This window comes from Peromyscus leucopus, chromosome 8b, assembly GCF_004664715.2.
Source record: "Peromyscus leucopus breed LL Stock chromosome 8b, UCI_PerLeu_2.1, whole genome shotgun sequence".
Lineage (NCBI taxonomy): Eukaryota > Metazoa > Chordata > Mammalia > Rodentia > Cricetidae > Peromyscus > Peromyscus leucopus.
Window position 1 is genome coordinate 99,527,827 of NC_051086.1, and position 12,999 is coordinate 99,540,825.

The window sequence follows — 12,999 nt, forward strand, 5'->3', positions numbered from 1 at the left end:
TAATTTCGAGGCTCCTTCAGTTTATAAAGTAAGGCCAGATCTTGCTGCCGAAAGAGACTATAAACTGCCGTAGGCTGGAGTAGTCTTTGAAAAGGCTTGTGGATTTGTCTGGAAGCTTGAAAATGGAAAGGCACAGACCATGTGGAGATTGGAGGGCCCGGCCAAGCCTGCCAGCAACCGGGAGAGACCGGGGCATACTGGGGACAAACTGCTGCCCTGTGCTCTCGCTCCCTCCTTTTCTCTTCTTTTGTCTGTTTCTGTCCTGGAAGTACCAGGCAGCGAGGCCGGCAGGGCAGACAAGCAAGGGATTTGTCACCAGTGACTGAAGTGTGAACTGAAGACCCAGAGGCCACAGAAGCAAAGAATAGACAGGAAGGGCAGGGTAAGTGCATGCCAGGCCTGACCACCAAGCCCCCTGGTCCCCAAGAGGCTCTTGAGCAAGGTTCTGTCTCCTTAGTTCCATCTGGCAGCCACAGACAAACAGGCCAGAAAGTGACCCCTTCCCCCCCAAAAAAGTAGCTCATCAACCATGGCTCTTTGGTACAGCTGTTTTATTTCCACTGTGTTCCCATTCTAGGGGCCCTCCAAAGTTCATCAGGGAGGAAGTAGGAGTGGGCAGAGTCAGCCTGTCCTTCCATCCATCCCTAACCTAAGGTTCCCTCCTTGGCCTAGAGCCACAATGGCAAGGTCAGCTTGCAGAAGACAGAGATCAGAGGCCCCTGGAAGGGCCAGAGCTCAGCCTGAAGCCGGGGTGTTGGCACTGTATCTGGGCGAAGAATCTGGGAGAAGACTCCAGTTCAGACGGCCTCAGGCCCCGAATCCTTGAACAAGACTCTCTTCTTCACGGTTGAGGTTGGGGTCCAGGTTCAGTGCCCCAGCAGCTGCAGCATCTCCCTGGGATCCACCAGTTTCTCCCTCGGTTTCCCAGCGCCCTGGCCTCGAGATACCTCCTCAGCATCCAGCTTCTCCCAGTCAGAGAAAGAGACTGGCCGGACCCCTAAGGCAGATAGGAAGACACATTAATGCCATCGTCTCCTCTAAGGGACCCTCTTCCCAAAGATAAGCCGCCCTCGGCCCTCCCCCCTCCCAGACCTCAGCATCAGGCTCAGACCTCGATTGCTGAGCAGGGCTTGAATGGCTGTATAGCCAGGTCTGGGGCCAGAGGGCAGCAGCCCCGCCTTCAGGTCCTGCAGCAGCACCTGGCTGGTGAGGAAGCTGTCCGTCATGGTGGTGGTGATAACACCTGTGGGTCCCCGCTTCACCCAGCCACTGCAGTAGAGGCCTGAGAAGGGCAACAGAGACTTCTGACAATTCTGCATCGCAATACACACATGCATGCATGCACGCACGCACGCACGCACGCACGCAAATGTCCCCATGTCTCCAGTAGATCCTACAGGCTGGGCCCACTAAAGCTACTGGGTCACCAGGATAGTGTGTGTGTGTGGGGGGGGGGGAGTTTGTTTTGTTTTGTTGTTTGGTTTGGTTTGGTTTTTTTTGAGACAGGGTTTCTCTGTGTAGACCAGGCTGGCCTTGAACTCACAAAGCTCTGCCTGCCTCTGCCTCCTGAGCTCTGAGATTAAAGGTGTGCACCATTATGCCTGGCCCGTGAGGGACTCTTGGTTTGTTCTCCCATGCCATCCTCCTTTCCTCAGTCTCCTTGTGATTGAGACTTGCTCACCACAATTCGGCAGGCCCTTCAGGACACTTACTGAATGAATGGACAAGATGGGCACCTGGGTAAGAAGATGAAGCCCCCCAAGGACAGGGGCTATCTCCCACCAGTGTCAGCACTGGTCCAGGGCAGGCCTCAGGAAGCTTTACTGAATGACGCCCCAGCTTGCCTGAGAACTTGCCCTCGGGGGCTGGAGGAGGGCAGGCTATGCTCTAGGACTGGCCTGTCTGGAGCTGTCTCGCATTACGTCACTGTAGAATGAGCGGTCTTAGGACACCAGCCTTTCAGCCCCATCATAATTAGATGCCCACCTTCTCATACCCTCTCACCTGGTACATTCACAACCCGGCCGTCTATGTTGGGAATGACTCCAAGCTTGGGGTCAAAGGGCACACTGGGGTCAATGGGGCGACTCTTATACCCAACGCTGCTCAGCACCAGCCCACAAGGGAGGTCCTCCACATCTCCCGTGGGCACTGCACGGGTGGAGTCACCAACATCCTATTGGGGAGAACGTGGGTAACACCAGGTTGGGATGGGGGAAACCTGAAGAAGGACACGTTTGGGTAGCATGAGACTCACCTCCAGTCTGGTAACTGCCAGGCGGATGCCTGCTACCTGTTGGCCATCCGGTGTGGGTAGCACCTGCTGGGGACTTCGGAAAAAGCGGAGGCCCCAGGCCCGGGAAGCCAGTGCTTGGCGGGCAGCCTCTTCCACCCCTGGCTTCTCTGTGGCTGTCCGAAGCAGCAGCTCTGTCAGCCGCTTTCTTGGACGGGGGACATCTGTGAGCAACATGGAACGGTTCAGGGCTGTCCCTGCTGGTCACCTTCCCCCAAGCCGACGAGCGGGGGGGGGGGGGGGGGCGGCTGGACTTGGCCCCTCACCCTTAATTCTGTCCTGGAGGCCCAAGAAATCCGAAGGATCCAAAATGGGCCGGGTTCCTGGTAACTGAATCATCTCTCGAAGCTCCTTGGAGGGTGGGGGTGGGGGAGGTAAGGGAGGAGGTCAGGTCCTGAACCCACCAGAGTTCAGCAGCCCTGGTAGGAGAGACTATCAGCAGTGTGAGGAAAGACCAAGAGCCCTGGGGCCCTGCCCACCCCCCTGTTCCATCCAGGGAAGCAGGTACTCCCAGGGCTCTGTGGCAACCCCAACATACACAAAAGTGGAAGCCTCTTATTGGCACTCCGGTTCCTCCCACTCTGGACCCAGTACCTTAATGGTGAAGGCCACTTGCAGGGGTCCACGCCGGCCCACTATCCACACAGTCCTCACCCGACTCTGTCTCAAGACTCCCAAAGCCGCCTCTGTGATGTCTGTTTTCTGGCACAAAAGGAGGCTCTTAGGGACAAGCACGGTGGAACATGGGACAGAGGCAGGAGGATCTCCGTGAGTTCAAGGCCAGCCTGATCCACATAGTGAGTTCCAGGCCAGCCTGATCCACACAGTGAGTTCCAGGCCAGCCTGATCCACACAGTGAGTTCCAGGACAGCCAAAGCTATAATAAGGAGACCTTGACTCAAATTAAAGGGGTTGGGAGGTCTTGACTTGGGGAAGGATACTTGCCAGGTCAGTTGGTCTTGTTCCCACTCCAACACAGAGAAAGCCAACGGCCCAAAAACTATACCGCTACTCCCCCCTGGTGGCCACATAGAGCATTGACAGCAACTCTCCAAATGGCTCCTAGGTAACCAGATTCCAGCCGATTCTGCCATTCACTCACAATCCATCACATGTCCAGAACAGGACAAGGGGCTTAAGGGGCAAGAGCAGTTTATGTGAGCCAAACAGGCTAGTTCAGAGCCCCACAGAATTCTTGTTTTGTGGGGAGACAGATAATCAAATCTCATCACAGGCCATAAACTTGTAGTAGTGAAGCAAGGTGAGGGATGTAAAGGCCACTAGTAGCTGAGACCATATTAAAGAAAAAACACCTACTAAGACAGCCTGGAAGACCTCTTGGCAGAAGGAATAGTTGAGCCAAGGATGAAAAGAAGGAGGAATGTTAATTCAAACTAGCAGGAGGTCAGTCCAGATGTTCCAAACAGGGAGAACGTGTGTGTAAATGCCCAGTGGCACAGGAGTCTGCCTGGGCTCCTGGAGGAAACAGGCACTGGGCTGTTTGCAGGGATGAGACCTGAACCCCACAGGCAGGAGCATCCGCTGCTCAGTGTGCCCCCACCTCCAGCCTCTGACTGCCCCTCACCTCCAGGTGCTCAGGTGGGGTCAGCAGGATCCGGGCCACATCCAGAGCCACATTCCCCTGTCCCAGAATCACAGCTGTGTCACAGCTCAGGTCCGGCGCCAGCTGGAGGAGAAAGGTCTTGAGAGGGCATCCCCACCCCAGCTCCAGTCAGGCTAATCTCATCTGCAGACACCTTAGGTCAGGCCCAGCTGGGCCCTCAGGCTGCCCTACCCTTAGACAGTCCAGTCCTCTCTCCCAGCCCCACAGGTCTCCTCAGCTGACCTGCCTCAGTCATGGATGTCTCACATCTCAGCTTGCTCCTCACTGCCTTCACCTCAGACTCTAACACCTCAGGGATGCTCCTGACTCCAGCCGGAAGCAGCAAGGGTGCTCCCCCAAGGGTGCTCACCTCCCGGTTCTCAGGAAGCCCATTGTACCAGCCCACAAAGGCCCGGGCTGAGACCACGCCAGGCAGCTCCTCGCCAGGAATTTCCAGGGTTTGGTGGTCCTCTGCTCCGTAACTCTGAGGAAAGACGCAGTGCCCAAGGCCTCAGCACCAGCCTCCTGTCTCACATCAGCCCCTCCTCTCACATCCACACCCCGCCACATGGGCACTCACCAGCACCACGGCGTGGTAGGCTTCCTGAAGCTCTGGCACAGACACGTCCCTGCCCACCACCACATTGCCCCGGAAAGCACAGCGATCTGAGCGGGCTGTCTGTGTGAACGTGTTGATGACATTCTGCCAGGCAGCAGGAGGGGGGACATCAGAAGACAGAGCAGCTCCTGGGAGCATGTCAGTACCACCCTCACCCCAGGATCCCCAGGATGGAGCCCGGGTCCCATCACACAGAGAGCCAAAGGTCATCCTACCACACCAGGGAGCCTCTCTATCCTCCTCATTTTTACTGTCTCCAACACCACCTCCACACCGAAAGACACCCACCTTTACTTCTGGGTGGTCAGGTGCCACACCAAAGCGCACTAGGCCAAAGGGCACGAGCTGCTTCTCGTAGATGTCTACATGGGCCCGGGTATGGTGCTGGGGGGGAAAGCACAACTGGTGGGTTCAAGAGGGAAGCTGGGCCCCCATGGGGCCTCCCTTCCCCTTCCCCAGACAGAGCAAGAAAGCTCAGCACAAATGGCCAAGGGGACTGGCCCCACCATCCATGAGCAGATAGAAGGCTCTGGCTCTCCGTCCGCCCAGACAAGGGCTCTGGAGGAACATACGCAGTCAGACAAGCTGATGTCAGATTCAAGGACTTCCAACGGCGAATGTGAGAAGCTGGAAGTGAGTATCAGGACTTAATCCTCGGGTCAGATATATACCTTCACCTTCTAGACATGCTGGCCATGTGACCAGAGAACCCATCTTTGAGAACCTGCCTTAGCTCTAAGTCTCCAATGTGATGCTACCTCCGCAAGAGAGGGAGTGAGGGCCCAGCTGGGACATGTGTGGACAGAGGGAGTGGCAGTGGGCCCACTCCCAGCTTCCGGCTACCCCATGTTGTCTATCCTCCCAGGGCACTTTGCAGGGTGTAGGGAGGGTATGAGACTGCAATCGGCCAGGCAAGCTTGGTCTGGCTCTGCTGCTACCAACAGCATGGGCCTGGTAGGTCCCAGAATACCCTGGTCTCCTCCTCTGTGAACTGGGAAGCCTGGGGAAGGTAGGACAGTGAGAGTTGGGGAGCAGGGGAGCAGACCCTGAGCCCTGCCCTATTCCACCCAGTTCAAAAGGACTCAAGGCAGTGAGTTCCTGCCTAATCCCTGCCCACCCCCCACCTACTGCCTTTGCCCAAATCCTGCTTCCACCCATTCCCCCATCGGCCCTAAGTCCAGCCTTCCAGCCCATCTGCCTTTTCTCCTTGGCCAGCTCAGGGGTGGCCTCCCAAATCACCTCTCTCCAACTCCATGGAAACTGAACCCATGAAGAGCTCAGGCCATGAAGTCAGCAGCCAGAGCCAGGCTCAGCTCCAGTGCTAACTGGCTGTCACAGGGAAAGCTGCTGCACATTTCTGTGCGATAGAATGTCCTGTCCCCCTGGGTCACACTCAAGGCTGAGTGAGTCAGACCCAAGCTCTCAGCCCTGGGCTCCCCCAGTGGGAGGGCACAATGGACTCATCCAGGATCATCACAACTGTGACTGCCGTTGGAGCACATCATTTCTTGTTCCAAATCCTCCCCATGCTTCTCTCGCTGCCATAGGGCAAAGTTCAAACTGCTTAGCCTGCCAGGCACCCCTAACACGACTGACCTCCCTGTCTCCATCTTCCACTCCATCCTGCTACAAAGGGAGTCTTCACACACACACACACACACACACACACACACACACACACACACACACACACACAGACCCATCTTCCTCGGGCCAACTGCTGCTTCTCTGGCCCTTTTCCTAAAAAGGGCAGGTTCTGGAGCACTTTGGTCTGGTGTCCTCTGGTCCTCCTGGACACACACTCAGGATGTCCTAGGAACATCTTACCTACTCCCTCCTGTGACCTCAAGTCTTGCCGATCTGTCATGGCCTCTCTATCTCTTCTCCCATCTCTTCACTCTATCTCTCGACCTCATCCTGAGACGTCAGAACCTGAGATCCAGACGTCTCACTCCCTACATCTCATCACACCCTTTGTCCTCTACCCTTTCCCCTCTACACTGCGTCCCCGTCTATCTCAGGCCCTGGAGCTCCAGTCCGAGCCTTCGACCTCCCCTTTCACCTTGACCTATTAGCTCCCCATCCTGACCTCCACTCTCTTGCTCTCTGGGCAAATAGCCCTGCTTAATTCTACCTTCAGAGAGAATATTCCAAATGAGAAGTGGGCTGAGGGTGCAGCAAACTGGTAGAATGCCTGTTTATCATTCACAAGGCCTTGTGTTCAACCCCCAATGGAGGGCTCCTTGTTTTTCCTTTCTTAAACATATTTTTTAAAATTGTGTGTTGGGGGGGGCGGGGTAAGCACATAAGTACTGGTGCCCGAAGAGGCAGAAGATGGGTTCGGAGCCCCTGGAGTTACAGGTGGTTGTGAGCCACCTGATGTGGGTTCTGGGAACCAAACTCAGATCCTCCGCCTTAGATGCTTGAGTGAAGCCAGTTTCCTATGTCTGTGAATGCCAGAATCCCCCAGGGTGTTTGCTTAAAACTGCTGATTCTGAGGGTCCCAGTCATGGAGTTTGATTAAAACTGAGCTGGGCCCAGAAAAGCTCATTTAAATAAGAGTTCTCCAGCAGGGAATATGGAGAATGCCCAAAGAAAGCCACTCAAGTCTACAGTGTGGCCCACAGTTTCTAGGCACCTTGTGATCTGGGCTCCAGTTGCCTCCTTAGCCCCAGCTCTCACCTCTTCACCCCTCAGATACTCACTGACCTTCCGGAACAGGCTCTGGAATGATGCCAAAGGGCCATTCTCCTTCCTCTGGCCTTTGTCCACATCATTCCCCACACCTGAGGCGCTCCTGCTCTTCTAGCCTCACATCCTCCACAAAATGCAGTTTAGACACCTCTCCCTCTAGACTGGGTTAGGGTTCACCTAGTTCAAGCTCTAAAATACCTTGCAAACCAGCCACCTCAAGCTAGAATGCCAGGAGCACAAGAAACTACATCCACATGCCTAAAGGTCAAGATCTGGCCCACTGAGAAGACACCAAGAACCCCACCTTCCAGGCTATCCTCTCACCCTCAGCTGCAGTCAGTGCCTCTCACAAGAAACCCTCCTGGATACCAACCACACCACTCATCTGTCCACCCCTGCCACCCCAGCCCTGAAAGCCCATGAGTCTCCATCCTAGAGGCCAGGCTGTCCTTCATCAGGGGCCTTGCATTCCAGGCTGACTCCTCATATCAGGGCCGGGGAGCTTGCCAAAGCCACATGTGGTCCTCAGTGCATCTCACGTGGGCATTTCTAAGGAGCAGCTTCTGGTCACGATGCCCTGTGTGAGTAGTCTGTAAGTAGCTGCAGAGTCATGCATAGGTCACTTCTCAGCAGAGTATCTCCATGAGACCTTCCTAGTGTCAACCCTGGGTAAACCAGGCCAGTGGGTCACACTACTGTGTTTCAAGGATCTGCATGTATTATCAATATAATTGTCCTGTCTCCTGTCCTGTAGATATTACAAGCCTCTCTAAAGTTCAAACACTGTCTCATCTCAGTCAATCCTAGTATCCCTTACTTTAAAAAATACTTATTTTATTATTTTTAGTTATGTGTGTGTGTGTGTGTGTGTGTGTGTGTGTGTGTGTGTGTGCAGAAGCCAGAAGCAGACGTCAGATCCCCTGGAGCTGGAGTTGTGAGCTGGAGTTGTGAGCTGGAGTTGTGAGCTGGAGTTGTGAGCTGGAGTTGTGAGCTACTATGTGGGTGCTGGGAACCCAACTCCCATCCTCTCTGAGACAGCAAACAACTCTTAGCCATGGAGCCTCCTCTCCAGCCCCCCCCCCACTTCCTCTTTTGCCTCAAGGTCTGAGATAGAGTTTCAAGTACATCTGGTAGCCTTGGAGTCCGGTCTGACAAGACTAATGCTGACAACTTTGAGACCTTGGCCTTTAGCGGGAGAAAATGGGCATGTGGAGGCTGGGGCTGTGGTGAGGGCAGCAAAGCTTAAGAGCAGATAGCCTTGACATGTAGAACACTGGAGATGGAGAAATGTAAAAGAAGATGGGAGGGGGGGGATAAAGCCATCCCACAAGACTGAAATAAACTTCCCGCTTGGTGAAGCAGTCAGTGCTGCCCATCTGTCCCTGACCACCAATCACAGGACAAACACATTTCTCTCACAGCTGAGGACCTCAGGTGGGAACCTCAGATATAGGTGTGGAATCAGGTAGAAAGGACACAGCTTAGGTGGGCTGGAAGCCCCTTCCTTACCAAGCAAACCAAAGGGCTGGAGCCCAGTCACAGAATCGGGGCAAGAAATGAAAGGCAAGAAAGGAGCCTGGAGAGAGGACTTACCTTTAACAAGTGTTGAGCTGTGTAGAAGCCAGCTGGGCCACTGCCAACCACACAGATCTGAGGGGTCGTTTCCCGTGTGGAGAACTGCTGGCAGAAGCCTGGGGCTGGGCAGAGGAGGGGACGGCAAGGTTAATTCGACACTCTCTAACCACCCCAACCAATTCTGTCCAATTGCAGCCTGCCCTTCACCCTCACCTGCATCTTCCTTCTGTTCCTCAAAGCTCCATCATTCCATCTGAATGCCAGAGGCTGACTTTATCCAGAACCCCATGCCTCACCTATGAACATGCTACGCCAATAACGATAGCCTACGCCAGACCCCCTCGGACCCTGAATCTGTCCTGCACAGCACTTCATTTTTCTTGTGGGGCTCCCTGTATGATTCCACGTCTTTGTATCCCCATCACGTCTCTATCTTACTTTTTTCCCTATCCTTTCTTTTCCCACAGAACTCTATCGTCCATATCCTCACCCCCCTGTCACCCCCAGTTCACCTCATCTCACACATGCGGACCTCACAGTCTAGCCTTTTCGCCTTTACTGACCAGTGTCTTACCCAGGACGCCTCATACCTCATCGCACAGACCCTCTCCCCGTACACCACTCCCATCTCTCCCGCAAGAGCAGACACCTCCAGCTTCGCCCCTCGCCCAGTCCTGCCTCAGCTCCGCTTGGACCCCTGCTCTTGATCACAAGCCTCCCCCTCGCCCTGGTGCAGCCCCAAGAGCCATGCTCCTACTCGGGGTGCTCCTGGAGGGAGGCGGCCGGACCCTAGGCCACGCGGACAAGTGCCACCGGCGCCAGCAGCGCAGAGCCATGGCTGAGAACAGACAGCAGCGGGAGGAAAGGCTCGCAGTGAGTGACTCCTCGGTGCTGAGCGCAGGTCCACAGCCCGCCGGGGGCGGTCCTCTGGGCCCGCCCATCACTCTGGCCCCGCCCCAAACCTCGCCTCCCGCTCGCTAGGGAAGCCCAACTCCGAGACTCCACTCGGCTCTCGGAGAGAGTCCCGCCCCCAGTAGAGAACCACGCCCCCAGCTTCCGAAGCCCGGCCCCCAGAGGGACCGAACTTGAAAAACTTAACAAATTTCTTCCCAGTCTTCCTTGTCGTTACAGATACCGGAAGTCTAGGATTTGAAGAACACGAATCCCCAACGCCATTTCAGGTGCTCTTGGAGAAAGGAGCCAATTAGCAAGGAGCTTACTTTACGTAAAACTTGTCGCTCGCTGATGACGCATCTGGTGCCGTTGCACTTTGATAGGGTGTCTTCCTTCTTGAGTGATTTTTGTCCCAGCCAATCAGGAGCCCAGAGTCCGGAAGTCTCTGGTATCCCGGCTCTGGCCGCCCATTTTTAAGCCTCCGTGTTGAACTGGTGTAGCCCCAAAGAGATAACTGTTCGTGTCAGACCAGGGAAAATATTAAATTCTCAAGAGCTTGTTTCTTTTTGCTTTCTTCTCATTAGAAGGGAGAAAACGCGCGAAGAGACTGCTCTGGCACTGAGAACACTGATCCCGACCTTCAGCCCCTGCCTGTCCAGCGGTACAGGGATCAGGCAGGGCAAGACGGTACCTTAGGTGCAGAATTTAAGGAGGCACCCAAAAGCTCCGTAATCAAGGTAAATCATGCATATTCTAATTATATATTTTAAAATAAAGTTGGTGCAAAAACATAAGCAGTATCTATTTTTGAATTTTTATTACATTATTTGTGGGGCCCGTATACACATGCCACAGCGCTCACATGGTATATGGTAGTCAGAGGACAGCTTTCAGGAATTGGTTCTCTCCTTCCACTGCGTGAGTTTTGGGGTATCAACTCATGACTGGCCCGGGAGCAAGCTACTTTACCCTCTTGCTGACCCACAAATATTTAGAGTTAAGGATGGTAGAGTGCCTACTCCATGTGCACAAGACCCTATTTTCAACCACAACGCCAAAAATATAATTAAAATAAGGGCAAGATCCATCGTCACCTTTGACCAGATAGGCCTAATTTCCCTAAGGGTCTTTCCCCTTCTTGGAAGACTAACCTATCTTGTCATCCCCACAGCATCGGACTCTTGTTTATTTATTTTTGTTGAAGATTGAAGCCAAAGACTTATGCAATTGCTCTACCTTGTAACTGCACCCCTTGATCCTGGCTTAATTTTCTGTTTCATAATTCAGCAGCAAGCCCAGCCTGAGCTACAGAGCAATGCCTGGTCTCATGAAACAGCATGCTACTTCTTTTGTGAAAGGTAAATGGCAGTTGGAATGTCATCATACTAGTTTAAACTGGCCTGACTGGCCTGACTGTAATCTGGATTTCTTGGGCCAGATAAATGGCTGGGTTTCAGCTTGGTGGACTTCATTGTGAGTGACTCCATTTTTGGTTTTTATTCTGGTCTGTCGGAGCCTTGTGCAGGAGCTTAACCTAGAACAGAAGCTTCCCCTGTTTTATATTTCATACTTTTTACACTATTTTAAGGTTAATTTTAGCCAGGCTGTGGAGGTGCATGCCTTTAATCCCAGCACTCAGTAGACAGAGGCAGGCAAATCTCTGAGTTCAAGGCCAGCCTGATCTACAGATCAAGGAGAGCTAGGGCCACACAGAGAAACCCTGTATGGAAAAAACAAACAGGATTATTTTTAATTGAATTTTAACATACAGAAAAGTGCACACATTCTAATCATAGCTTGATGGGTTATGAGCCCATAAGGTGTAGTGATGTGACTGACACCCAGATTGAGAACCAGAACACAGTGAGTAACCCAGGAGCCCTCTGCCCTGCAAGTCACTCCCCCACTCTCTTATTGAGACGTAGATATTAGTCTCTCATATGTCATTGTGTTTTAAGCCTGTCCCACAAGACCAGCAGGCAAGCCGAATGCTGCCCCGAAGCCTATTTTGTGTGACCCCACACACACACACACAAAAAAAAAACAAATAAAATAATAAAAAATTTATATGTAGAGCTTCAGAACCACCCGAGCAGAGGTACCAGGCAGCTGTGAGCCATCTGACGTGGGTGCTGGGAATCGAACTCTGATCCTCTGCAAGTACAGCAAGTGTTCTTAACCACTGAACCATCTTAAATGGTAGCATATTTAATATTTTACTTGTTCATTTCTTTTTAAAAATATATTTTTGTTAATTCTTTGAGAATCTTATACACTATATTTTGATCACATTCCCCTTTTTCTCCCCCTAATCCCCTCCTAGATCCACCCCTTCACCCCAACTTCATGTCCTCTTTTTTTTTTTTTAAATAACCTACTGAATCCAGTTTCTGTTGCCCATGTACTCATAGCATGGTGGGTCTACCAGGGGCTACACCCTTAGAGAAAACTGACTCACCTTTCCCCAGGAAATGTCCACTGTCAGGAGAACCTCAGTTAGCAGGAGGGGCTTCTCAGCCTGTCTCCCCTCGTGCTGGTTTGAATGAAAAAGGCTCACAGGGAGTCGCTCTGTTAGGAGGTGTGGCCTTGTGGGAGTAGGTGTGGCCTTGTCACTGGGGGCGGGGTTTGAAGTTTTCCCCGCTTAAGCCAGGCCAGAGTCACTCTTCCTTTCTGCTGCCAAGGATCCAGATGTAGAACTCTCAGTCCCCCTCCCGCACCATGTCTGCCTGTGGGCCGCCATGCTTCTTCCCATGATGATATTGGACTAAACCTCTGAACTGTAAGCGAGCCCCAGTTAGATGTTTTCCTTTATATAACTTGCTCTGGTCATAGTGTCTCTTCACAGCAATAGAAACCCTAACTAAGACGCCCCTCTATGCTAGAATTTTCTCACTGGCTTGGTCTTGTGTCTTGGCAACCACTGGCTGCTCTGAGTTCATGAGTGCTGTGGTCCTGTCTTGTCCAGAAAACACTGTTTTGCTCTGGTCTTCCCCGACCTCTGTCGCTTACAGTCTTTCTGCCCCCTCTTCTACAGTGGTCCCTGAGCCCTGGGGGCATGTTCATATGGCTGTTTTTTAACACTTTAATGGCACGGTTGAGTTGTGACCGGGATCATATTGTCCACAACACCCAAAATATATATCTGGCCTTTTACACAAAAATTGTGAAAAAACTGTAGGTTTCATGAAAATGGTGGGGTGCAGGGACAATCTTGTTCACTCATTCCCAGAGCATCACATGGTGCCTAGCATCCAATGGGTATTCATAAAGGATTCCCAGAGCATTACATGGTGCCTAGCATCCAGTGGGTATTCATAAGGG

At 52.9% G+C, this 12,999-nt stretch overlaps 1 protein-coding gene across 2 annotated transcripts; it reads right to left on the reverse strand.

Annotated features, from left to right (window-relative positions):
* Positions 1-534: 534 nt before the first annotated feature.
* Fdxr (ferredoxin reductase) lies at positions 535-9,913 on the reverse strand. Of its 2 annotated transcripts, none has more exons than XM_028889657.2 (12): positions 9,542-9,913; positions 8,803-8,906; positions 4,804-4,899; positions 4,477-4,599; positions 4,267-4,380; positions 3,879-3,980; positions 2,888-2,995; positions 2,560-2,644; positions 2,258-2,457; positions 2,005-2,176; positions 1,112-1,282; positions 535-997 (listed from the first exon to the last, which is right to left on the reverse strand). In XM_028889657.2, exons 1-12 carry the CDS (start codon positions 9,723-9,725, stop codon positions 867-869), a joined length of 1,590 nt encoding a protein of 529 aa, XP_028745490.1. In that variant the 5' UTR covers positions 9,726-9,913; the 3' UTR covers positions 535-866. The 2 variants fall into 2 exon arrangements, with proteins under 2 accessions (XP_028745490.1, XP_037057312.1); XM_037201417.1 differs by having other exon boundaries at positions 2,888-3,013.
* Between the last annotated feature and the right edge of the window lie 3,086 nt (positions 9,914-12,999).

Coding starts and splice junctions, on each gene's coding strand:
- Fdxr (XM_037201417.1), bottom strand. CDS start 9,725: ATGGGCGGGCCCAGAGGACCGCCCCCGGCGGGCTGTGGACCTGCGCTC. Junction 3,014..3,878: donor CCCCACCTGAGCACCTGGAG/GTGAGGGGCAGT, acceptor CTTGTCCCTAAG/AGCCTCCTTTTGTGCCAGAA. Junction 2,177..2,257: donor TGGCAGTTACCAGACTGGAG/GTGAGTCTCATG, acceptor TCTCCCCAATAG/GATGTTGGTGACTCCACCCG.